Below are 26,452 nucleotides of genomic sequence, written 5' to 3'. Positions count from 1 at the left end.
CAGTCTCACAACCTAGTGAAATCAATACCTATCAATGCACTTTTGGGCTTATAGGCTACTTTACATATAGACAGCATCTTATCAGATTATGGACTTAAACCAAAACCAAACTTATTAATGGACTTAAACCAAACTTCCTAAGGATATTTGCAATTATTTGTTTCCTGAAGTGGGAGAGAAGCGAATATCTTGGACTCTAGAGTATGTACTTATAGTTTCATGATAACGCCTTGCGCATGCGCAGTCGCGTCTGAGGGTATTTAAGTATGGGGTGAAGATTCCAGCAGCTCCACAAACACACACGGTTCTTCTTCTCCTCATGATCAGTGTGTGTGTGAAAGTTAGGCATCATGATGAGCTGGGCCATCAGCACTCTGGCTGTCGGGATCGCCACTCTTCTGCTCGTCCAGAGGAAGTTTTACCCGTACTTCTGGGAAGACTTGCTGTATTACGCGAGGGTTCGGCGCGTGGGGAAGGCGATGATGGCGAGGATGAAGCGCGGAGTTGTCACATATCTCCAGTGCTTTGAGCTTCAAGCCAGAAACATCCCTCAGAAGCCGTTCATCGTGTTCGAGGATCAGATGCTCTCGTACAGGGACGCAGATGTGCGCAGTAACAGATTCGCGGACGTGCTGAGGTCTCACTGCGGGCTGAAACACGGGGATGTCGTGGCGCTCCTCATGAACAACGAGCCGGACTTCATCTGCGTCTGGTTCGGGCTCTGCAAGCTGGGCTGTGAGGTCGCGTTTCTCAACTTTAACATCAAATCTCAGTCTCTGCAGCACTGTCTGCACAGCTGTGGTGCTAAAGCGCTCGTCGTCGGCTCAGGTAAGCGACGCGACGCGACGCGACGCGACGCTCGGGTATAAGCAACACCACTGACTGTAAAGGGAGCTCAGAGTCAGCAACATATGTTATTATCACGCTAAGTTATATAACTGCAATATATAGAGACCTTTCCCCCTCAGTCGTTGCCTTATTTCACTGGCCTTCTTCCCATCAAGCTGAAGTGAAGATGAGCATGTCTGATCCTGTCGTAGAAGCGCAGAGTTGCTTTACTACAGCTCTTATGTCATGATAGCCTTCATGCTAGTTGTTTTGGTTGCTTATTTTGTATTGTTTGATTTTAAAACAATTTACAAACAACAAGAAAAGTTTGACCAAAGAAATCCATGTTTTGACAAAGCCAAGCCTGACTGAACATTGCTAAAAAACAAAACAAACCCAAACAAACAAACAAACTGAAGGCTGTTTAGGCTGGTATTGTTTATTTTTTTCAGTTTCCCTTTCAAAAGAAATCTGGCGTCTGAAAACTAGGCTGAATTATTCTGTGGTTGCTGGAGTATTGATTGAGGGACGACAAAACAATTAAACATTTAGAGTAATATAATCTGACTATTTTTTTATTACTTTTAGTTTATTTTTGACCCAACTCATTTATCACATTGATTTTTTTTTTGAATAGGATAATCTTGTACCATATTAATATAAAAATGCAATGATAAAGATAAAGAAAATATATTCCATTCTTTATCAACGAAATGTGTATTAAATATTACGTTTCGTCAGGGTTTCCCAGACTGGGGTTTATGAGTTTAATGAAAATCATTTAAAAAATCTAAATAAAACACTTATTAAAGATTATTTAAAAAAAAAAAATGTATTTGTTTACCTGCATGTTATGTGACCATTAACCGATATTGGAGAACCTTGAACTTCTTTTCTATTATTGGACTTTATTTAATTATTGACCTAATAACGTAAAATCTAAGTGGATACTAAGTAAATCTAAGTCTAAAAATCTAAGTAAATGTATTTGGTCAAAGACGTTCAGCTTGACACAAAATTTGGGGAATTGCATGTAAATATGAAATGATGTGAATTCGTACATTTTAATTTGTGTGAAAGACAAAAGCCTTCCAAAGACAGTAATACATTGATAAATGACTCACTGAGTGATAATTCAAATGATAATTAATGTGTTTGTCAGGAGTTGATTAGACTCTTCTTAAAAGTGAAATGATTTCTTTAACTCCAGTGATCAAATGCTGTGTGGTTCTCAGTTTTCAATGATCGGTGAGAATAACATATAATCATGTAATAAATAAAAAAGTAACTGTAGTCTGATTACGAGTATTTTAAAATGTAGTATAATCTAATTACACATACTTAATTTTTGGAATCTGATTACGTAATCCAGATTACATGTAATCAATTACCACCCAGGCCAGCACTGATTGTTATTATTATTATTATTATTATTATTATTATTATTGGATATGTCAAATGAAAGAGTTGTGGCTCAGTATTCAGTATTATGTCACATAATTACGACACATGCTCGCTGATCGATTCAATTTTAAGATGTGAATGTACTATAATTTGGTTTGTGTTGGTAATTAGTGAGCAGTGTTAATTTTGACAGCAAATTTTGATTTAGTTTTAGTCATAGTCTTTTGACTAAAATGCCATTTAGTTTTAGTCATATTTTAGTCATCTGAATTGTTTTAGTTTTAGTCTAGTTTTAGTCGACGAAATACAATTAGATTTTAGTCGACTAAATCTACAGTAGATTTAGTCGAATAAAATATAATGGGTTTAAATTTAAATGCATTTATTTAGAATTTCTCTAAAATTTCCAAACCCATATACTCCCGGAGAAAACATATATTAATCTGCTAATATGAATGATTTTAAAGTTTGAACGTGCAATACAGATACAGATTTAACTACTGTAACTTAAAAAAAATCTTAAAATTAAATAAAACCACTTTTCCTAAAGTAGAACACAGTCTTTTTTTCAATGAATGATATATGAATTCTTTATAACTACTTGCATACATCATTCTCTATTCTTTCAAGCAGACATATTTATTTGTATGAATTAAATATAATTAATCCTTATTAAAGCTATTAACGAGCAGTGAATGCTTTTCTCTTTTTCTTTTGTTGCTTGATCAATATTAAGGACACAGACCGCATTCGGTTTATTACCCACTGTCACTTTAAGACATCGGATCAATGACATGCGGATCCAATGCACTGATGCACATGCGATACACTCACAACTGTTTAAGACATAACCGTCATCATTTACATGAATACTCTCCAAAACGAACATTTAGACATAATGTTTTGTGTATTTGTCCATTCAGACACGAAAGACAGCTCAATTCTGTACTCGCGCGCTGTATAGGTGTCTATGTGAATGGCTGCACGCTTCGGGTCGGGTGTGTGCGCACAGAAAACCTTACCGAATATAGCTCTTTTTTGCGTCGTCACTCTTATTCAGATCTACTCATTCTCCCAGACGTTTACATGTTTTAACGTTTTATGAGATATGCAGCGCATGCCAACTCGTGTGCCGCTGGGTAGATCAGCACGTCACAGTACAAATGTGCGCATCTACCACAAATGCAGGACATCAGACTGGATCGCTTCCCAAATCTTCACTATCTAACATTTTCGTCTAAGTTTTTATTCGTTGACGAAAATGTCAATAGATTTTCGTCATAGTTTTTGTCATTCAAAACTAGTTTTTATTTAGTTATCGTCTCGTTTTCGTCTGTGAAAAAATGTCGTTGACGAAAATAATGATAAATTATTCGTCAACAAAATTAACACTGTTAGTGAGAATATAAGCACACAATAAAATGTGCACAATAACTTCTGTACATAACATATAGGGCTCTTTGCTCCTGCAGCCACATAATGTCCTGATCTTGTCCCGTGCTTGCAGACCTGATGGCGTCTCTGGAGGAGGTGCTGCCGACGCTGATGGACTCTGGGATAGATGTGTGTGTGGCAGCAGAGAGGTCCTCACTGAAGAACATCAGGACTCTGCTGGACCAGCTGGACTCGGCCTCACCAGAGAAGCCTGTGCTCGACGCTCCCCCACCAAACCTCATGGCCAACTTCTTGTTCATCTTCACATCTGGCACTACAGGTGCAGTACACACAGAAAACACCAACAGCTGTTACTCTATAACAGTTCAGGACGGCAGCAGACACGTTTCTAGTTTCAAGCCGCTTCCTCTCTGCATGCCATGGTGCTGCTCCAGGTCCACCAGGCCCAGGCACTCATGGACATGGACTCATGGAGCTAATGGGTGTGTTCTGCACCCGAACTCGCCCTCTGGGGCACGAAGCTCGCCCCCAGGCAGAGGATATCTTTTCTCGGTATGGATCTGGACTCGGTCCAACAGTCAATCACACCTCACAGAGGAACGTGTTCAATCGGTGCTGAACTGCTTGAATACTGTCAAGAGCAGAACAGTGGTCCACTGAAACTTTTTCAGAGGCTCCTGGGGCATATGGCATATGGCAGTCTTAGCCGCAATAACGCTGCTCGGCTTGCTTCATATGAGACCGTTTCAGCAGTGGCTTCACCGCTGAGTCCCGAGGTGGCCGTGGCAGAGCGGCACACTCCGTGTCACCCCGGCCTGCCGCCAAGCCCTCAGCCCAAGATCAGACCTTCGTTTCTCCGGGCCTGAGTGCCCCTAGAACAAGTGTCCACCAACACCGGCTGGGGGGCCAAGTATAACGGGCAAGCAGTAATGGGGATCTGGACGGGCCCCCAACTGCATAAGAACATCAGCTGCCTCGAGTTGCTAGCAGTGCACCTTGCTTTGAGACGCCTCAAAATGCCGCTGCTCGGCAAGCATGTACTGGTCCATACGGACAACATTGCGACCATTGCGTTACGCTTCCCTCGCATGTTGCAACTCGCCCACCACCTCCTCCTATGGAGTCAGAAGCTTCTGAGGTCGCTTCATGCCACTTATATTCCCGGCCTGCTCAATTGTGCCTCTGACGAGCCCTCATGACAGCCTGTGGCCCAGGGAGAGTGGAGACTCCATCCCCAGGCGGTCCAGCTGGTCTGGGACAGCTTCGGGGCCGCACAGATACATTTGTATGCCTCTCCGGACTCCCATTGCCTACAAAGTCAGGGAGGAAGAGGAGCAGGTCTTGCTAGTTGCCCCTTATTGGCCCAACCGGACCTAGTTCCCCAAACTAATGCTCCAGACCTCTAGAAAACTCGAATGGACGGGATGCGGAGGTTCTAGGTGATCTACCACACAAAAAGTTGTAGATACTATCACTTCTGCGAGAGCACCCTCTACGAGGCATGCTTCCGCCCTGAAGTGGAACCTGTTCGTTGAGTGGTGTTCTTCTCCGAGAAGACCCCCGAAGATGTTCGGTCACTTCCGTGCTTTCTTTCCTGCAAGATGGTGTGGTAGATTTTTCCCTAAACCTAACTATCTGGGGCGTCTTGATCTTATTAACTGGGGGTCGTCTCCTAATCGACACCCACTACCTTTATACTCTACTCTTGCGTCTTCAGTCGACAACTGGCCGAGTTTCTTACTCTAACTAACTTGCTTCCCTAAACTAGCTTCCTGCGCAGGAATAATCGACAAACAGACTTCAGCAAATGTCCTTTAAATGCTTTAATCACGGCCAGGAGATCTTCCCGAGCAGTTCTCAGGGAATCTCCCAAGAAGCAAGGCCAGAGGATCTCAGACAAATTCCATTGAGAATCCCACCAGATAACACGGATACAACAGATTTATAGAATCGAGAAAACAAATAAGACTAACATTTCACCTTCAATATGATTGGTTCAATTGGTTCAAAAGCCTCAACCTTTTCCTTCTGTCACTGGCACAAGCAATACTCTGATTTTGTGATTACTTATTACAAGGTTTGAGAACTAGTCATCTGTCTAGTTTCACTTCCCTAATTGTTAATTATACACACACATTTAAAAGCATATGAATGTCGTTCCTGCAAGAAAAACAAATGTTAGTTTATTAATTAAAGTTGATTAATTAAAAAATCCATCACAATGGGTTGGAGCGAGGGCTATCTTCCTCCACCCTCAAAGTGTATGTTGCCTCTATTTGACGCACATCATGATGTGGATCAGACATCTGTGGGAAAGCACAATTTTGTCAGGTTCCTGAGAGGAGCGAAGAGACTGAATCCGCCTTGCGCCCCATTTATGCCCTCTTGGGACTTACCTCTGGTGCTGACCGCACTGCAGAGACCTCCCTTTGAGCACTGCAGGCAGCTGAGTTAAAAGTCCTGTCTTTAAAAACAGTTCTCCTGCTTTCTTGGCCTCTCTTAAGAGGATAGGGGACCTGCACGAATTTTCGGTCGACGAATCGAGCCTGGGTTTCGGGCCGGCTAAACGTTATCCTGAGACCCCGGCCTGGATATGTGCCCAAGGTTCCTACCACTCCCTTTCGGGACCAGGTGGTGAGCCTGCAAACGCTGTGCCCGGAGGAGGCAGACCCAGCCCTGGCTTTCTCTGTCTCATCCGCTCCTTGTAGTTATATGTGAACAGAATGCAAAGCCTCTGGACCTTAGACCAGCTCTTTGTCTGTTACGGAGACCAGCAGAGGGGAAAGGCTGTCTCCAAGCAGATGTTGGTCCACTGGATAGTGGATACCATCATCTTGGCATGTCATTCCCAAGATGTACCATGCCCCCTGGGTTGCGAGACCACTCCACTTGGAGTGTAGCTGCTTCCTGGGCGTTGGCACAGTGTGCCTCGCTGATGCGGGCTGGGTGACACCAAACACGTTAGCTAGGTTCTATAGCCTACGTGTCTTCCTGTGTGCTCCCTTCGCATAGAAGCCAGTTACACTGTAAGCCCTGTTTGAAGTGTCGGCTTGCTGTGACATTCCCGTCCTATGGACTGGATACGTGCGCCATTCTTCCTCCAGTAGAGTTCCCCTTTTGTCGAACCCTGTTGAGTTCCTCCACACCCATGGGCAACAGACGTGGCGGAGCGTCCGATGCCAGGTCTAACACTTGTATGCACTGGTGGAACCTGTGCTAGGCTGGGTCCATATGTTGTGATCCTTACGGTAGAGTCCTGCACGGGTTCGAGTACCCGCAAATTTTGCTCAAACGGGTGAAAAATATCCAACTGTGTCGGATACGGGTGCGGGTCGGGTCGGACACGGGGGAAACACGGGTCTAAACACGGGTTTAAAACGATCACGTGCAAACGTAAAAATATATGCATATTTTTTGGAACATATCTACAAAAATATTTCTGTATTTCAAGTTGATAAAATAATTTAAAATCCACATCAGTTTATTTGTGCCCACGCGCCACGCCCTACCAGGATCTATAACGTTACCTTGGCTACTAGGCTACTTTCACTTTTAAAAATTCCTCATAACCGCGCGCGCGATCTGCAGTCGTCGAGATGGATGCTGAGGAGTTGAAGAAAAGAATAGCTAGTGGTCTGGAGATTGTAAAGTTTTCGACAATACGTCATCAAAAGTCAAGTCCAGTGTGTGGGAGAAATTTGGAGTTATCTGAAGAAAACAATATTGTGAAAGGCTTTGCTGCATGCATTTTCGTGTTGGATAGCCGCAAATGTGGAACTTCATCGCTGAGGAAGCACGCAGATAACTGTGGTAACAAACCAAGCAGTTCTATCGAACAGTATTTTTCAGATTTAACACTGTTCAGTATGTGTGGTGTGCAGTGTTTGAACCCAAAATTGTCAGATGTAGGCTAGACGAAATTGCGTGGCAGATATAGTGTTGTAGCCGTGTCTGTTACTCAGTTTTGTGGTAACGTTAGCCATGTTCTTCATGTACCGGCCTGTTGACAGCTTTGGCTGAAGTTGTCCTTGTGTTAACTGTCGTTATAACTTCTGTATGACCTGGCAATAAACATTTTTGTAAGTGTGTATATAATGTGATTGGCTAAACTGATTTTATTTCGGGTGCGGGTCGGGTGTCGGTTCTATTTTAAGCGGGTCGGGTCGGGTGCGGATTTTAATTGGTGCTGTTGACGGATAACGGGTCGGATGCGGTTTGAAGCACTGCGGGTACGGGCGGATGCGGATTTACAAAATCGGACCCGTGCAGGACTCTGCCTTACGGCGATCCCATATGTGTATTCTTCCACGGTACGCCTCCCTGCGGCGAGCCCGTGTCTTTCCCTTGGCAGAGCCTGCTCTGCTGTCTCTGACCGATGCGTCTCTCCCCCCTGTTATAGGCTGGAGCCACCTCATTGACATTCCATATGTTGTACTACCCGGTAACGCCTATTCCATATGTGTAACCTCTACAGGCAGGATGTGGCTTTGGGCAAGCTTTCCCAGTGTTGTCCAAGTCTGACTGAGTGGGATTTGCGGAACAGCAGTGACTTCCCCGGCCTAAGCCCTGTCCTATCTCCGCCTCAATAATGCGGGGGGAGCAGGAGGCTATTGGTCTAGGCACTGGAAGGTGGCAGCACTAGTGGTGTTTTAATGGGGATCCCAATCAGTCAGTATGTCGACTACGCTGAACGTGACCGAACTGAAAGGGAACGTCTCGGTTACGTATGTAACCCTCGTTCCCTTAAGGAGGGAACAGAGACGTAGTCCCATCGCCACTATTGCTGGTCCACCACTGACACCGGGCTCTGCTCGGCTCCTCAGCGAAAAACAACTGGTGCGTGCGTCCACTTCCGTATTTATACCCGTGCTGCGGGTTGGAGCGTGCTTTGGCTCGTTTTAACAATACTCGAAGATGACAGGCTCTCTAAGCGTGATCCCAATCAGTCAATACGTCGACTACGTCTCCGTTCCCTCCTTCAGGGAATGAGGGTTACATGCGTAACCGAGACGTTTCACAGACAGTCTTTGATTAAGCCAGGATTAGGCCTTAGTTCAACTATGACATTTAACCCTTGTACGTCCTTATGGACATTTTTGTATTTTTCATTTTTTTTTTTTTTTTTATCATTTTGCCTATGTTAGAGATTCCAAATGCATAAATTTTGTTTGTATTTTTATTGGAATTCTACTATTTCACTGCCATTTCCTTTTAATAAAACTATTTTACACTAGGTACTAGGGGTGTAACGATACTATATTGTCACGATTCGATACATATGATACTGAACTCACGATACGATATTATTGCGATACTCCAAGGCATATGATAAAAGGTTAACAAAAAATGTACTGTTGATTTAAAATGCTAAATTTGATATTACATTGTGTGTGTAAATGAATAGGCTTAGGCTTGGACTTGGTGGTGGTGAAAACCCAATTCACAGGACAATAGAGACGCCAGAATAACAGTATCCATGATTCTGAAGCTGAAAATACAGAATTATTTTAAGTGAATATGCTTGTTCTCTGTCACTGACTAGATATATTTATAATAATGTAGTCCACTTTTACTGGTAACATCAGATATCTGGCATTTTCAGGACCTACAAATATTCCCCCATTGCATTATTTTACATTATATTCAACATTATATATAGTAGTTTAATGTAGTACTGATACTAAAACATGCACAGTAATTTTTATTTTGGGTGAGCTATACACAATACATATTGTCACTATCCATGATACATTTTGTATTGCGATTTATATTGTTAAACCCTTACTAGGTACACAAAATAGTTACACTCAGGACCTTAAGGACAAAAATGTCCCCATTGAAACCCAATAAAACCAAAGAATCTGCAGGACCTGGAGGATTTTTCTAAAGAACAATGGGCAGCTTCACTATTCACGACAAAACAGGAACTCATGCACAGCTGTCAGAAGAACCAAAGGAATTCAGTCAGAAAAATGCTTCAGATCCTTCACTGTAAATTAATGAACAGCAATTTCTACCAGACCAGTCATGTGGCAATGACTATTCTATTCTATTCTGTTCTCTCTACTCTACTCTACTCTACTCTACTCTACTCTACTCTACTCTACTCTACTCTACTCTACTCTACTCTACTCTACTCTGAGGTGTGGAGTGGTTGATTGTGAGCACATATGGAGTAGGTGATAATGTACACTACACGTCTGCCTAAACACGGGAATGTTTCAGTCTTTATTTTGCCCCAGGCTCGTCTGTTGCACTGACGGTCTCCTGTTTTTCTCTGGTTCTCAGGACTGCCGAAAGCTGCTCGAATCAGTCACATCAAAGCTGTGATGTGTATGGCCTTCCTCCGCTTGTGTGGCGCTCGTGCCAGTGACCGAGTCTACCTGACGCTGCCGCTCTACCACATGTCTGCCTCGCTGCTCGGCATCGGTGGATGCATCGAGTTGGGTATGAGCTCACTAACACAGGGACAAATCACAACTGTCTGTATGGCTTCCATATAAATATTGTTAGTGTAAGAAAGCAGTTGAATGTGAACAGTTCCTGCAAGTGTAATCCTTATCCTAACATGGAGCATTGTGTTTCAGGGGCGACGTGTGTTTTGAAGAGGAAGTTCTCTGCCAGCCAGTTTTGGAAGGACTGTCTGAAGTATGATATTACTGTGTTTCAGTATATTGGAGAACTCTGTCGATATTTGGTCAATCAACCGAAGGTACTAAAGTTTGTACTTCATGCTAAAATATGTACTGCATTTTTAGGGGTTTTGTTTCTAGTTGACATTGTTTTGTCAAAGACAACATTTCATTGTGTTGATGTAGATAACATTAAGATTTTGCTTTATTTGTTGACAGACTGACGAGGAAGCATCTCATAAAGTTCGCCTCGCCGCTGGAAGTGGACTTAGAGCTGATGTCTGGAAGGAGTTTGTCAGACGTTTTGGAAAAATCCAAATTCGCGAAGCTTATGGTTTGACGGAGGCCAGTATTGGCTTTGTTAATTACACAGATGAAATTGGACCAATTGGACGAGCCAGTTATTTTAATAAGGTCTGTTTTTTTCCGATTTGAGGTTTACTAATCCAACTCTCCAGTAACATTGAGTTTGAATGATGTGTAATAAATGAGATTCAAAGATGAATTGCAGTTCATTCAGAAATGTGAATGTACTTTCTGATGTAATGTAGCTCTTTTCTTTGATTTATTCCAGCTCAGTCTGCCTTTTGAGTTTTTAAAATGTGATCCACAAACGTATGAGCCCATACGGACAGATTCAGGACACTGCATTAAAGTGAGTAAAGGTGAGGTCAGTATATTTTTAATTGTTATTATACTTCACATTTTAAGAGCAGACATATATGGACCATATCAATTATAAAACTGCTACGTGACTCTGAAACGGGATCACCTACGCCGGATCATTGGGATGGGAAAGTATTAAGAATGGTACCTTTATGTAAACTTATGTATGCTTTACCCGACAGTGTCATGTTTTTGCTGTGTTGGAAAAAATATTATATATACAGGGCTTGACATTAACACCCGCCAAATGTGTGTGTGTTTCAGCAGTGGTGTGGTGGGTTGAATTTTATATATAATGTATATATTGGCTTTTAAAAAGGCATCTGAAATATTAAACTAAGTGCAATGTTTTAATCTCATAAATACTGATTTTTGTTATCAGATTTTGTGCTCCCACCCAAAGTGCCCACACATAAAGCCGCCTCTCAGTACTAAATTTACTTATTGTTTGCGGCTTTTGTGCTTAAACAGTAAAATAAGCACAAAATAATGTAAAAATGCCGGTCGAGTATTCATGTAAACACAGTCAGTCGGTGCGTCAGGTCTTAAAGTGACAGCAGCCTAATAAACCTGCTTCCAAATTATGAGATAATATTAAAAATATCGGTAACACTTTATTTTACAGTGTCCTTGTTAAATATGTTACATGTACTTACCATAGTAATAACAGTAAATTATGCACAATTACATGCAAATAACCAAACCCTAATCTAACCCTATAGTAAGTACATGTAGTTAATTAATATTACTCAGTACTTAAATATATAATTATACTGTAACAATGACACCTTAAAATAAAGTGTAACCAAAATATCTATATGGCAGTTTTTTCCCATGGTATCAGTCAAAATTATGTCCAGTGAAAATGCTGAGTGGCTAATAACTTTGCAAAAATCACTAGCCACAGTGGTTGGTGAGCAAAAAAAGTTAATGTCAACCCTGATTTTATATTATATATGATGAAAAGTTCCAAGAATAAATTCTGATCTGTTTAGAGTGTGCATGTGATCCTCAGGCCAGACTTGTGTGTTTTCAGGGGAAGCAGGGTTACTGGTGGCTCCAGTGATGTTCACCAACCCTTTCCTGGGCTACGCCGGTGATAAAGCCATGTCTGAGAGGAAGCTGCTGCGGGACGTCTTCAAGACGGGAGACGTGTATTTCAACACAGGAGATCTGATGCTTCAGGACCACAGAGACTTTGTCTACTTCAAAGACAGGATTGGAGACACGTTCAGGTCTTTAGTTCACTGTTTTTTCCCTCATGCTTGCAAATGTGGCTATAATGTTGGGAATCTCTGCATTTAATTCTGGCTTGTAGCTGCAAGAGGTCACCAGTCGTAATATCATCTTTGATAGGATTCTGTATGAATATATCTAAACCCTTCAGGGCTCTGGCAGAGGGTCTGGCCAAGACTAACTTGGTGGGACTTCTGAAGATCTGCCCAGAAGCACAACCTTCATGCAGTAAAATCACAAACACAGGGCATTTCCTTCCGGCTCGTCCTTTGGGATTTCCTCTCTGAGCAGAGCGCTCTTACATTGACTGAACTTTTGACACACACATATAAGAATATACACAACAGATGGAGACTACATTTACATCTATTATGAGAAAATGAGAAACGCCACAAACAAGCCAGTTGTCATAAGAGCCAAACTAATGCCAGTGTAAAGCAGAAAGGAGGAGAGTTCTGCTAGGTTTCTTCATTTATGGTTGTGGGTTAGTGAAGTCTTCAGCTGATTCTTGAAAGTTTGATGGTCTCAGCCCTTTTCTTCTCACAGAACTCAAAGAGCAACATATAATAAAGTAATTCCTCATTGTGTATAGGCGAAATTACTCCAGTACAGGAAGGGATATGATTGACTGTTCTCACAATATGAATGATTTGTGGTCCTGTTTTAAATTCTTGGCTTGTTTTTCCTCTGTTCTTAAGCCCTGTTCACACAATGATAAATATAAAGATAACTATATTAGCGTCCACACCAGCGGACAATACCGTTGTGTTTATTCTAAGCGCATGCTGCAGGTTTATCATCTGATGCTCGAGCTCTTTAAACCAGGACCGATTTTTGATTGGCCGTCAATGTTTTTATCGCTCATCAGCTGGAAAAAAAATTGTGCCGTTATAGTTGTGCTATGGACTCTGCTATTCTTATATTCAAAACAAGTTTTAGAACTGTAACTTTATCATTATTGTTATAGTTATCGTCCTTGGTGTGAACGGGCCTTTCGCTTTCACATCCTCAGAGAGCCATAGGGGATCATTTTGGCCTTTCTGTGTGTTTTTTTACACCCTGACCATGTCATGGATCATGTTCTTGGTTGGTTTGCAGGTGGAAAGGAGAAAACGTGTCTACCACTGAGGTGTCTGAAGTGCTGGGCGGTCTGGACTTCCTTCTGGACGTCAGTGTGTACGGGGTCACTGTACCAGGTGACGATCATCTCAGGCTCAGGATAGCTGATAGACAGACTAACAGGAGCTGTTCTGTAGTGTTTACTTTGCTTGTATTTATTAAATCATGTTTTAAATGATTATTAAATAAACTTGGACTTTAGAAGCACTAATTACACTTGACAAGAGTCCAGTGTTTGAAGTGAGAAGGACAGTGGTTTCATCTAACAGTGTTGTGTCACTGGAGCTCGTGTGAATGAAGTCTGATGTTCCTGCAGGATACGAGGGTCGAGTGGGAATGGCTGCTGTTGTCCTGAAGGATGATCATGAATTGGATGGAGAGAGACTCTACAGTCATCTGGTCCACACACTCCCTCCGTACGCATGGCCCTGGTTTCTAAGAGTTCAGGTATCTCTCGCTCTCTCTCTCTCTCTCTCCTGCTTTTCTGTTTACCTGTGCTGTTTGTCTGAACCTTCATGATTATTATATTTTCTCATCAGTGGTTGAAGCAGAAGTTGACATGTCAGGCCACTCAAGTCAAGTCAAATTTATTTATATAGTGATTTTCACAATACACACAGTTTCAAAGCAGCTTTTCTGAAAATCATGATGTTAATGTTTATAATATGTTAGTATCTTTGAGTATTAAAGTTGCATTTCACAGATTAGAGCTGGCTGGTAATATAGTTTACATTTTGTGATTTACAAGCAATCAAGCAGTTGAGATTTGCTTTATAGTACACGTCACCGTATAGGAGTATACAAAGTTTTGAAATTGTTTCCATTTGGTATAAACATGAATCTTAAAGTCTTCTGTGACCATTTATGGTCAGAAAATGCATTTAGTGTTGACCACTTGTAATTTGATCACCAAAAGCGTCTAACACCAGGATGGACACAGGACAAGGGACACTTCGGTTTTTAGTGCAGAGGACGTCTAACTACTTATATTGACTGTGTTAAACTGGGATATGCAAGGAATAATTGAGTTTTTTCTTTTTTTGACATTATTCTGGAAGAGTCACCCAGCCAGAGTCATTTCTTTGACATTTTACGTTGTCATTCAGCTATTAAAAAGTAATCAGACACCTTTGGCTGTCAACTAATCAGGATCAAGCAGTGCTGTGGTAAAGTGCAACATACTGTGAGCTTATTAATTGATAGTTTATGCTTTTGTTGAAGCAGTCAGTCTGGATTATTTCAGTTTATTTTTTAAATCATGTTTAACAGCTGATTTCCTGGTGAAAAACTCCACTGATCAGAGAATCGAAACAAACAAATAGTGTAACGGTTCGGTTAAGGAAGTAAAAACGATAACTTCTAAGCCTTTAAAGACCTTTTTTGAGCTTCATGGTTGTTAAACTGATGGTGCATGTATTTGTTTAAGATTTTTTATATATATAAAAAAACACTGTCATGAAGCGTAATGACGTCATTAATCACGTAAGTTCATATCACATACGTTAATCACGTAATCCAAATGACGTAATCCAAATACGCCTCCCTACGCTCTCAAAAAATGTAGTGTTTGTATGTAATAACAAATATTGTTTCTATAGATATATTCAACTTTAAATAAATAGTTGTATATTTCTGCATCGTTTTTAATTTGATTTTGTTGTTCCCAATGCTTCATGGGATTGTAGTTCTTACCCTCAAAGGTAACTTTTTTAACGCACTTTTTTGCTTCGAAAAAACCTTGGTAATGCTGTGATTCAGCTCGTACTGGTTGGCTTGGTATCGAAGACTTTTTTTTAAAATCCCTATGGGAAAGACTGATTGGAAGAAATACTTCTGGAAAAAGTGGACTGGCCCTAATGCACTACTACAGTATAAGAGCATCTTTAACAACGACATGCATCAGCAAATCCAATACTGAGATGTCACGATGTAATTTGAGTTCATTGGAATAGCGCTCTTCACAGAAGCAATGGATCCAAATCTGTGTTGTAAGAACAGAATAGTGCAGCACTGAGTGATGTACGACTCAAGTTCCTGGAAGAAACCGCACCCTACATGTGTGCTTTTACACATTCATCCATTGCCTTGAGTCTTTATGTGCTTTTCCTGCTTTTTGTCCTGCAGACTTCCTTAGACGTGACGGACACGTTCAAGCAGCAGAAGGGAAGACTGGTCCAGCAGGGCTTCAGTCCCGACACAGTCCAGCAGCCGCTCTACTTCCTAGACACTTCGCAGAAAACCTACATCCCCCTCACTGCACACACATATCAACACATTGTATCAGGCCAGAAGAGACTGTAGATGCATTGTGGGAAATGCAGTGACCCGTGAAACGATGCGCTTGGAACGCATCCACATCACTAGATGACATGTTTCTGGAAGTGGATTTACTACAGTGTAAATCCACATAGGCAGAACAGCGGTCAGCCTTTTATGAATTGTTTGTGAATTTTTAGTGTTCTAGTTTTAAACCAGTAGGTGTCTATTGGGTACCGAGCCCAGATATACTGGAAAGATTTTGTTTGGATATCATTAACATCGATAATGAAAACAAATTACTACTATAGTCAGTTACAAGCTGAGTTAAGTGGTTAGAAAGTATTGTTTACTTGTCTTATTAATGTATAATAATATAACATTTATGAGTATTATCTGCTCTTGTTCTATTTCAAACACATGTCTCATATGTTTGTTACAGCAGGACTTCTATTAATGGATTCTATGAATTGGTTTTATAATCTCAATAAACAAGCTAAAATTGTGCCTTTTCATTTATATGCAACAATGTAAATAATTCAATTAAATGTAATTGGACAGTATATGATTATTTTATATATTTGTAGCTTTAATCCTGTCCACTTTCCAGTTCAAGGCCAGGTTATACTGTCTGTTTGTTTGTAGTGCTGGACACTGGAAAACCTCATGGATTGTTCTGGCACGTATGACAAAGTGTAATTGTTATTAATTTGTTAGCATCTCACTTACATAATAATAAAGTTAACTTTTTTATCGTTCACTTGCTTAGATTTAATAAAGTTGGCATGCTTTCTGTGTTTCCATGCTGCTATACGAAACTCTTAGATCATGATGATTGGATGTGATCATCCAATAAACGGCGAAATCAGTTCATTTACTATTTACAAACTTGCAAAGGCTGTTAACCACAAGGGGGCAGTGATAACCTTACACATCGTGTTCAAATGTTGCAAACAGGAATGTGAGTATGTGTAGGCATATTGCTGAATATTATGTAATGCATATACAATGAGCAGAAAATACAGAAAACAATTGTTTAAACTGAATTAAATACATTTTTAACAATTAACTTATTGACTATAGATTTATTTATGAAATTTACAGGCCACATTTTGAACAGGTTAGCCATCTGTCCCGACAAATGTTTAATCGTCATTCCATCTAAATGCCCGTAAACACCAATAACTATAACTATAAAGTTAGATAACAATAACTATATTAGCGTCTACACCAGCGCCAGTTTTGTCGTCTGTCGCTTTAAATGCTCGTGCTATGTAAGCAGGATGGATTTTGATTGGCTGTCAATGTTTATCGTTCATTAGCAGTGCCATTATCGTTATCGTTGTGGTGTGTAACGTTACTCTACTTTTACATGTAAAAGGATTTTTGTAATGCTCAAGTCAACATAACAGTAAAATGGAAATAAGTTTTTGATCTTATGAAAGAGTGGTGACTGCGGCGCGGAAGTCGTCAGGTAACGTTAAATTTACTTTAGCGATGAGAGACTACGTTAAATATATTTTGTGTGTTCATTTGCTCAAATAGCAAAATAAAACTCCACAAATTCACAACTTTCAAAAAGAGTTAAAAATATAGAGAGATTGATAACGGCAGTCAGAAGAGAGAAATATGTCCTTTTACCTTTTACTTTATTTTATTTTACCTTCACTCCCACAGCCGCTAGAAATACGTTAACGTTACCCTCACAGCAGCGTTAACTCGTTTTTTTGTAATTGGATGCAAAGGTAATATAATACTACTAAGTATAGTGTTATAAATGTACGTAAAAAAATAATAATGTATGTAATAATAAAAATGAAATATAAAAAAAAACATGCATATGCTGACCGTTCAAATATTTGTTTACAGTCTATGGTTAAAACGCGTCATCAGTCTGAAAAATGTCCATATCATGTCGAGGACGGACAATTTACATTAAAAGCTACATGACAATTTGAGATGATTTTCATCCACACATTTTCTCACGTCTCCTCAGGTTTCGCGCCTGAATTGCAGACAGTCCAGCCCATAGACTGTAAAAGGTCCAGTCGTATTATTCGATAGGTAGACCAGTGCTGCCGTCACGACTTTATAAATCACCCTTACAAACGTGTCATCCTCTCCTCCACAAGCTGCTCTCCTGCGCTTCAGTTCAGCTCTTTATCTTACAGCTTTACATTTCAAGAAAAAAAAAAAAGGACCTGTTATGATTTTCCATTCATCTCCTAGACTAACTGACTGTAAAGTTTCACTGGATCTATCATGACATCTAAAGGGGATCTGAGGTGTTTAGTTGGATTTGTTGCTCTACTGGGAGTTTTAATGGGGAAAATCTCAGGAATTCATGGAAAAGAGACTGTTCATATGGATGGATCCCAGAGACGGGGAAAACAAGATTCTCTGAGAGGGTGAGTCTTACACACACATCCCAACTAATGCTGCTTTTATTAGTTTAAGGCTGTGATATGTGGGCTGTTCTGAATGAGACACATGTTATTACAGAAGCATGTGTTGAACAGTTTCACTGTGAACTTTTAGACACGCTTTGTAATTGTTTGTGTGTGCAGATTTATTCCACTGCTTTGTCTACTAGCTTTCACTTTACATGTATTATGTAGGTGAGTTTGATCTTGAAGCTCATCATTGTGTTTTGCAGACCTAATGTGTGTGGATCTCGTCTGCAGTCCTACTGTTGTCCAGGCTGGAAGACTCTGCCTGGGGGGAACCAGTGTGTTGTGCGTAAGTCAGGGTCCAGATGTTCCTCACACTCTAGGTTCAACGAGTATGCTCTTGAAATTCATTGCCTTACACTTTAGATTTATTCTGATAAAGAAATTCTAGGAAGTATGTGTAATGAATCAATGCTTGTTTTATGCCTTGTAGAAATTCTTAGACACAAATCTGGCAGCAGGGATTGTCAGTATAGTTTACTTTAATTTGCAGTTCTACTGTTATCTACAGTACAGTATGTTAAATAATGTCATTTGGGGAAACTGATTACCTTGAACCATTTATGTTTAAAAACTAATATTTATACAATGTAAGTACTGTAAACTTTCTTTTGAGTTCTGATATTTCCTGATATTAAATTAAACTGCAAACACTGCTAAAATACTTCACCCAAATTAGTTAAGGATTAGTTCACCCAAAAATGAACATTCTGTCATTAATTACTCACCCTCATGTCGTTCCAAACCTGTAAGACTTTCGTTCATCTTCGGAACACAAATGAAGATCTTTTTGCTGAAATCTGAGGGCTTTCTGTCCCTCTATTGACAGTCTACGCAACTACCACTTTGACTTTTATTCACATAAAAAACATTCATCAACTCATACATCAGTTGTGGTAAATGGAAGCTCAAGCATGTTCGCTTGACATGCGAGAACCAGTGAAGTTCATTCTCATGTGTTACGCAGCACATTTTAGCTTCTGCAATATCCAATGAGGTTCATTCTCATGTTACGCAGCATGTTTGGGCTTCAGCAAGAACCAATGAGGTTCATTCTCGTGTGTTACGCAGCACATTTGACCTTCAGCAAGAACCAATGAGGTTCATTCTCATGTGTTACGCAGCACATTTGACCTTCAGCAAGAACCAATGAGGTTCATTCTCATGTGTTACGCAGCACATTTGACCTTCAGCAACAACCAATGAGGTTCATTCTCATGTGTTACGCAGCACATTTGGCCTTCAGCAAGAACCAATGAGGTTCATTCTCATGTGTTACGCAGCACATTTGGTCTTCAGCAAGAACCAATGAGGTTCATTCTCATGTGTTACGCAGCGCGTTTAAGCTTCAGCAAGAACCAATGAGGTTCATTCTCATGTGTTACGCAGCACATTTGGTCTTCAGCAAGAACCAATGAGGTTCATTCTCATGTGTTACGCAGCACATTTGGTCTTCACCAAGAACCAATGAGGTTCATTCCTGTGTTACGCAGCGCGTTTAAGCTTCAGCAAGAACCACTGAGGTTCATTCTCATGTGTTACGCAGCCACATTTGGCCTTCAGCAAGAACCAATGAGGTTCATTCTTGTGTTATGCAGCGCGTTTAAGCTTCAGCAAGAACCAATGAGGTTCATTCTCATGTGTTACGCAGCCACATTTGGCCTTCAGCAAGTACCAATGAGGTTCATTCTTGTGTTATGCAGCGCGTTTAAGCTTCAGCAAGAACCAATGAGGTTCATTCTCATGTGTTACGCTGCACATTTGACCTTCAGCAAGAACCAATGAGGTTCATTCTCGTGTTACGCAGCACATTTAAGCTTCAGCAAGAACCAATGAGGTTCATTCTCATGTGTTACGCAGCGCGTTTAAGCTTCAGCAAGAACCAATGAGGTTCATTCTCATGTGTTACGCAGCGCGTTTAAGCTTCAGCAAGAACCAATGAGGTTCATTCTCATGTGTTACGCAGCACATTTGACCTTCAGCAAGAACCAATGAGGTTCATTCTCATGTGTTACGCAGCACATTTGACCTTCAGCAAGAACCAATGAGGTTCATTCTCATGTGTTACGCAGCACATTTGACCTTCAGCAACAACCAATGAGGTTCATTCTCATGTGTTACGCAGCACATTTGGCCTTCAGCAAGAACATATGAGGTTCATTCTTGTGTTACGCAGCACATTTGGCCTTCAGCAAGAACCAATGAGGTTCATTCTCATGTGTTACGCAGCACATTTGGTCTTCAGCAAGAACCAATGAGGTTCATTCTCATGTGTTACGCAGCACATTTGGTCTTCACCAAGAACCAATGAGGTTCATTCCTGTGTTACGCAGCGCGTTTAAGCTTCAGCAAGAACCACTGAGGTTCATTCTCATGTGTTACGCAGCCACATTTGGCCTTCAGCAAGAACCAATGAGGTTCATTCTTGTGTTATGCAGCGCGTTTAAGCTTCAGCAAGAACCAATGAGGTTCATTCTCATGTGTTACGCAGCCACATTTGGCCTTCAGCAAGTACCAATGAGGTTCATTCTTGTGTTATGCAGCGCGTTTAAGCTTCAGCAAGAACCAATGAGGTTCATTCTCATGTGTTACGCCGCACATTTGACCTTCAGCAAGAACCAATGAGGTTCATTCTCGTGTTACGCAGCACATTTAAGCTTCAGCAAGAACCAATGAGGTTCATTCTCATGTGTTACGCAGCGCGTTTAAGCTTCAGCAAGAACCAATGAGGTTCATTCTCATGTGTTACGCAGCACATTTGACCTTCAGCAAGAACCAATGAGGTTCATTCTCATGTGTTACGCAGCACATTTGGCCTTCAGCAAGAACCAATGAGGTTCATTCTCATGTGTTACGCAGCACACATTTGACCTTCAGCAAGAACCAATGAGGTTCATTCTTGTGTTACGCAGCGCGTTTAAGCTTCAGCAAGAACCAATGAGGTTCATTCTCATGTGTTACGCAGCACACATTTGGCCTTCAGCAAGAACCAATGAGGTTCATTCTTGTGTTACGCAGCGCGTTTAAGCTTCAGCAAGAACCAATGAGGTTCATTCTCATGTGTTACGCAGCCACATTTGGCCTTCAGCAAGAACCAATGAGGTTAATTCTCGTGTTACGCAGCACATTTAAGCTTCAGCAAGAACCAATGAGGTTCATTCTTGTGTTACGCAGCGCGTTTAAGCTTCAGCAAGAACCAATGAGGTTAATTCTCATGTTACGCAGCACATTTGGGCTTCAGCAAGAACCAATTAGGTTCATTCTTGTGTTACGCAGCGCGTTTAAGCTTCAGCAAGAACCAATGAGGTTCATTCTTGTGTTACGCAGCGCGTTTAAGCTTCAGCAAGAACCAATGAGGTTCATTCTCATGTGTTACGCAGCCACATTTGGCCTTCAGCAAGAACCAATGAGGTTCATTCTCGTGTTACGCAGCACATTTAAGCTTCAGCAAGAACCAATGAGGTTCATTCTCGTGTTACGCAGCACATTTAAGCTTCAGCAAGAACCAATGAGGTTCATTCTCATGTTATGCAGCACATTTGGCCTTCAGCAAGAACCAATGAGGTTCATTCTCGTGTTACGCAGCACATTTTATCTTCAGCAAGAACCAATGAGGTTCATTCTCCTGTGTTATGCAGCACATTTTATCTTCAGCAAGAACCAATGAGGTTCGTTCTCATGTGTTATGCAGCACATTTTAGCTTCAGCAAGAACCAATGAGGTTCATTCTCGTGTTACGCAGCACATTTTATCTTCAGCAAGAACCAATGAGGTTCATTCTCGTGTTACGCAGCACATTTTATCTTCAGCAAGAACCAATGAGGTTCATTCTCGTGTTACGCAGCACATTTTAGCTTCAGCAAGAACCAATGAGGTTCATTCTCGTGTTACGCAGCACATTTTATCTTCAGCAAGAACCAATGAGGTTCATTCTCGTGTTACGCAGCACATTTTATCTTCAGCAAGAACCAATGAGGTTCATTCTCCTGTGTTATGCAGCACATTTTATCTTCAGCAAGAACCAATGAGGTTCATTCTCATGTGTTATGCAGCACATTTTAGCTTCAGCAAGAACCAATGAGGTTCATTCTCGTGTTACGCAGCACATTTTATCTTCAGCAAGAACCAATGAGGTTCATTCTCGTGTTACGCAGCACATTTTATCTTCAGCAAGAACCAATGAGGTTCATTCTCGTGTTACGCAGCACATTTAAGCTTCAGCAAGAACCAATGAGGTTCATTCTTGTGTTACGCAGCGCGTTTAAGCTTCAGCAAGAACCAATGAGGTTAATTCTCATGTTACGCAGCACATTTGGGCTTCAGCAAGAACCAATTAGGTTCATTCTTGTGTTACGCAGCGCGTTTAAGCTTCAGCAAGAACCAATGAGGTTCATTCTCATGTGTTACGCAGCCACATTTGGCCTTCAGCAAGAACCAATGAGGTTCATTCTCGTGTTACGCAGCACATTTAAGCTTCAGCAAGAACCAATGAGGTTCATTCTCGTGTTACGCAGCACATTTAAGCTTCAGCAAGAACCAATGAGGTTCATTCTCATGTTATGCAGCACATTTGACCTTCAGCAAGAACCAATGAGGTTCATTCTCATGTTACGCAGCACATTTTATCTTCAGCAAGAACCAATGAGGTTCGTTCTCATGTGTTATGCAGCACATTTTAGCTTCAGCAAGAACCAATGAGGTTCATTCTCGTGTTACGCAGCACATTTTATCTTCAGCAAGAACCAATGAGGTTCATTCTCGTGTTACGCAGCACATTTTATCTTCAGCAAGAACCAATGAGGTTCATTCTCGTGTTACGCAGCACATTTTAGCTTCAGCAAGAACCAATGAGGTTCATTCTCGTGTTACGCAGCACATTTTATCTTCAGCAAGAACCAATGAGGTTCATTCTCGTGTTACGCAGCACATTTTATCTTCAGCAAGAACCAATGAGGTTCATTCTCCTGTGTTATGCAGCACATTTTATCTTCAGCAAGAACCAATGAGGTTCATTCTCATGTGTTATGCAGCACATTTTAGCTTCAGCAAGAACCAATGAGGTTCATTCTCATGTTACGCAGCACATTTTATCTTCAGCAAGAACCAATGAGGTTCATTCTCGTGTTACGCAGCACATTTTATCTTCAGCAAGAACCAATGAGGTTCATTCTCGTGTTACGCAGCACATTTTATCTTCAGCAAGAACCAATGAGGTTCATTCTCGTGTTACGCAGCACATTTTAGCTTCAGCAAGAACCAATGAGGTTCATTCTCATGTGTTACGCAGCGTGTTTAAGCTTCAGCAAGAACCAATGAGGTTCATTCTCATGTGTTACGCAGCACATTTTAGCTTCAGCAAGAACCAATGAGGTTCATTCTCATGTGTTACGCAGCGCGTTTAAGCTTCAGCAAGAACCAATGAGGTTAATTCTCATGTGTTACGCAGCACATTTGGTCTTCAGCAAGAACCAATGAGGTTCATTCTTGTGTTACGCAGCGTGTTTAAGCTTCAGCAAGAACCAATGAGGTTCATTCTCATGTGTTACGCAGCCACATTTGGCCTTCAGCAAGAACCAATGAGGTTCATTCTTGTGTTATGCAGTGCGTTTAAGCTTCAGCAAGAACCAATGAGGTTCATTCTCATGTGTTACGCAGCACACATTTGGTCTTCAGCAAGAACCAATGAGGTTCATTCTCATGTGTTACGCAGCACACATTTGGTCTTCAGCAAGAACCAATGAGGTTCATTCTCATGTGTTACGCAGCGCGTTTAAGCTTCAGCAAGAACCAATGAGGTTCATTCTCATGTTACGCAGCACATTTGGGCTTCAGCAAGAACCAATGAGGTTCATTCTTGTGTTACGCAGCGCGTTTAAGCTTCAGCAAGAACCAATGAGGTTCATTCTCATGTGTTACGCAGCCACATTTGGCCTTCAGCAAGAACCAATGAGGTTCATTCTCGTGTTACGCAGCACATTTAAGCTTCAGCAAGAACCAATGAGGTTCATTCTCATGTTATGCAGCACATTTGACCTTCAGCAAGAACCAATGAGGTTCATTCTCGTGTTACGCAGCACATTTTATCTTCAGCAAGAACCAATGAGGTTCATTCTCCTGTGTTATGCAGCACATTTTATCTTCAGCAAGAACCAATGAGGTTCGTTCTCCTGTGTTATGCAGCACATTTTAGCTTCAGCAAGAACCAATGAGGTTCATTCTCGTGTTACGCAGCACATTTTATCTTCAGCAAGAACCAATGAGGTTCATTCTCGTGTTACGCAGCACATTTTATCTTCAGCAAGAACCAATGAGGTTCATTCTCGTGTTACGCAGCACATTTTAGCTTCAGCAAGAACCAATGAGGTTCATTCTCGTGTTACGCAGCACATTTTATCTTCAGCAAGAACCAATGAGGTTCATTCTCGTGTTACGCAGCACATTTTATCTTCAGCAAGAACCAATGAGGTTCATTCTCCTGTGTTACGCAGCACATTTTATCTTCAGCAAGAACCAATGAGGTTCATTCTCATGTGTTATGCAGCACATTTTAGCTTCAGCAAGAACCAATGAGGTTCATTCTCGTGTTACGCAGCACATTTTATCTTCCTCAAGAACCAATGAGGTTCATTCTCGTGTTACGCAGCACATTTTAGCTTCAGCAAGAACCAATGAGGTTCATTCTCATGTGTTACGCAGCGCGTTTAAGCTTCAGCAAGAACCAATGAGGTTCATTCTCATGTGTTACGCAGCACATTTGGCCTTCAGCAAGAACCAATGAGGTTCATTCTCATGTGTTACGCAGCACATTTGGTCTTCAGCAAGAACCAATGAGGTTCATTCTCATGTGTTACGCAGCGCGTTTAAGCTTCAGCAAGAACCAATGAGGTTCATTCTCGTGTTACGCAGCACATTTTATCTTCAGCAAGAACCAATGAGGTTCATTCTCCTGTGTTACGCAGCACATTTTATCTTCAGCAAGAACCAATGAGGTTCATTCTCATGTGTTATGCAGCACATTTTAGCTTCAGCAAGAACCAATGAGGTTCATTCTCGTGTTACGCAGCACATTTTATCTTCCTCAAGAACCAATGAGGTTCATTCTCGTGTTACGCAGCACATTTTAGCTTCAGCAAGAACCAATGAGGTTCATTCTCATGTGTTACGCAGCGCGTTTAAGCTTCAGCAAGAACCAATGAGGTTCATTCTCATGTGTTACGCAGCACATTTGGCCTTCAGCAAGAACCAATGAGGTTCATTCTCATGTGTTACGCAGCACATTTGGTCTTCAGCAAGAACCAATGAGGTTCATTCTCATGTGTTACGCAGCGCGTTTAAGCTTCAGCAAGAACCAATGAGGTTAATTCTCATGTGTTACGCAGCACATTTGGTCTTCAGCAAGAACCAATGAGGTTCATTCTTGTGTTACGCAGCGTGTTTAAGCTTCAGCAAGAACCAATGAGGTTCATTCTCATGTGTTACGCAGCCACATTTGGCCTTCAGCAAGAACCAATGAGGTTCATTCTTGTGTTATGCAGTGCGTTTAAGCTTCAGCAAGAACCAATGAGGTTCATTCTCATGTGTTACGCAGCACACATTTGGTCTTCAGCAAGAACCAATGAGGTTCATTCTCATGTGTTACGCAGCACACATTTGGTCTTCAGCAAGAACCAATGAGGTTCATTCTCATGTGTTACGCAGCGCGTTTAAGCTTCAGCAAGAACCAATGAGGTTCATTCTCATGTTACGCAGCACATTTGGGCTTCAGCAAGAACCAATGAGGTTCATTCTTGTGTTACGCAGCGCGTTTAAGCTTCAGCAAGAACCAATGAGGTTCATTCTCATGTGTTACGCAGCCACATTTGGCCTTCAGCAAGAACCAATGAGGTTCATTCTCGTGTTACGCAGCACATTTAAGCTTCAGCAAGAACCAATGAGGTTCATTCTCATGTTATGCAGCACATTTGACCTTCAGCAAGAACCAATGAGGTTCATTCTCGTGTTACGCAGCACATTTTATCTTCACCAAGAACCAATGAGGTTCATTCTCCTGTGTTATGCAGCACATTTTATCTTCAGCAAGAACCAATGAGGTTCGTTCTCCTGTGTTATGCAGCACATTTTAGCTTCAGCAAGAACCAATGAGGTTCATTCTCGTGTTACGCAGCACATTTTATCTTCAGCAAGAACCAATGAGGTTCATTCTCGTGTTACGCAGCACATTTTATCTTCAGCAAGAACCAATGAGGTTCATTCTCGTGTTACGCAGCACATTTTAGCTTCAGCAAGAACCAATGAGGTTCATTCTCCTGTGTTATGCAGCACATTTTATCTTCAGCAAGAACCAATGAGGTTCGTTCTCCTGTGTTATGCAGCACATTTTAGCTTCAGCAAGAACCAATGAGGTTCATTCTCGTGTTACGCAGCACATTTTATCTTCAGCAAGAACCAATGAGGTTCATTCTCGTG

The 26,452-nt window shown here is 41.3% G+C and overlaps 2 protein-coding genes across 2 annotated transcripts in view; both read left to right on the top strand.

Moving 5' to 3' along the window:
- The first annotated feature begins 238 nt into the window (after positions 1–238).
- Positions 239–16,296, top strand: LOC311076006 (long-chain fatty acid transport protein 6). The gene is made up of 10 exons (XM_084103760.1): positions 239–828; positions 3,740–3,946; positions 9,916–10,074; positions 10,215–10,339; positions 10,479–10,673; positions 10,834–10,924; positions 11,962–12,160; positions 13,260–13,357; positions 13,597–13,727; positions 15,405–16,296. The coding sequence occupies exons 1-10, from the start codon at positions 351–353 to the stop codon at positions 15,579–15,581; spliced, it is 1,860 nt and encodes a 619-aa protein (XP_083959886.1). The 5' UTR covers positions 239–350; the 3' UTR covers positions 15,582–16,296.
- A 1,502-nt stretch (positions 16,297–17,798) lies between these two features.
- The window catches only part of LOC311076601 (fibrillin-2-like), a gene marked incomplete at both ends in the record, with an annotated part of 145,909 nt that continues 137,255 nt past the window's right edge, over positions 17,799–26,452 (top strand). Inside the window, 2 exons of the mRNA XM_084104936.1 lie at positions 17,799–17,944; positions 18,193–18,275. Of these exons, the coding sequence (XP_083961062.1) occupies positions 17,799–17,944; positions 18,193–18,275 (229 nt within the window). The remainder of the gene's footprint in view (positions 17,945–18,192; positions 18,276–26,452) is intronic.

This window comes from Abramis brama (assembly GCF_963993115.1).
Source record: "Abramis brama genome assembly, chromosome: 25".
NCBI classification, from domain to species: domain Eukaryota; kingdom Metazoa; phylum Chordata; class Actinopteri; order Cypriniformes; family Leuciscidae; genus Abramis; species Abramis brama.
Note: the sequence above shows the minus strand (reverse complement) of the source record. Positions and strands in the feature narration are given on the sequence as shown.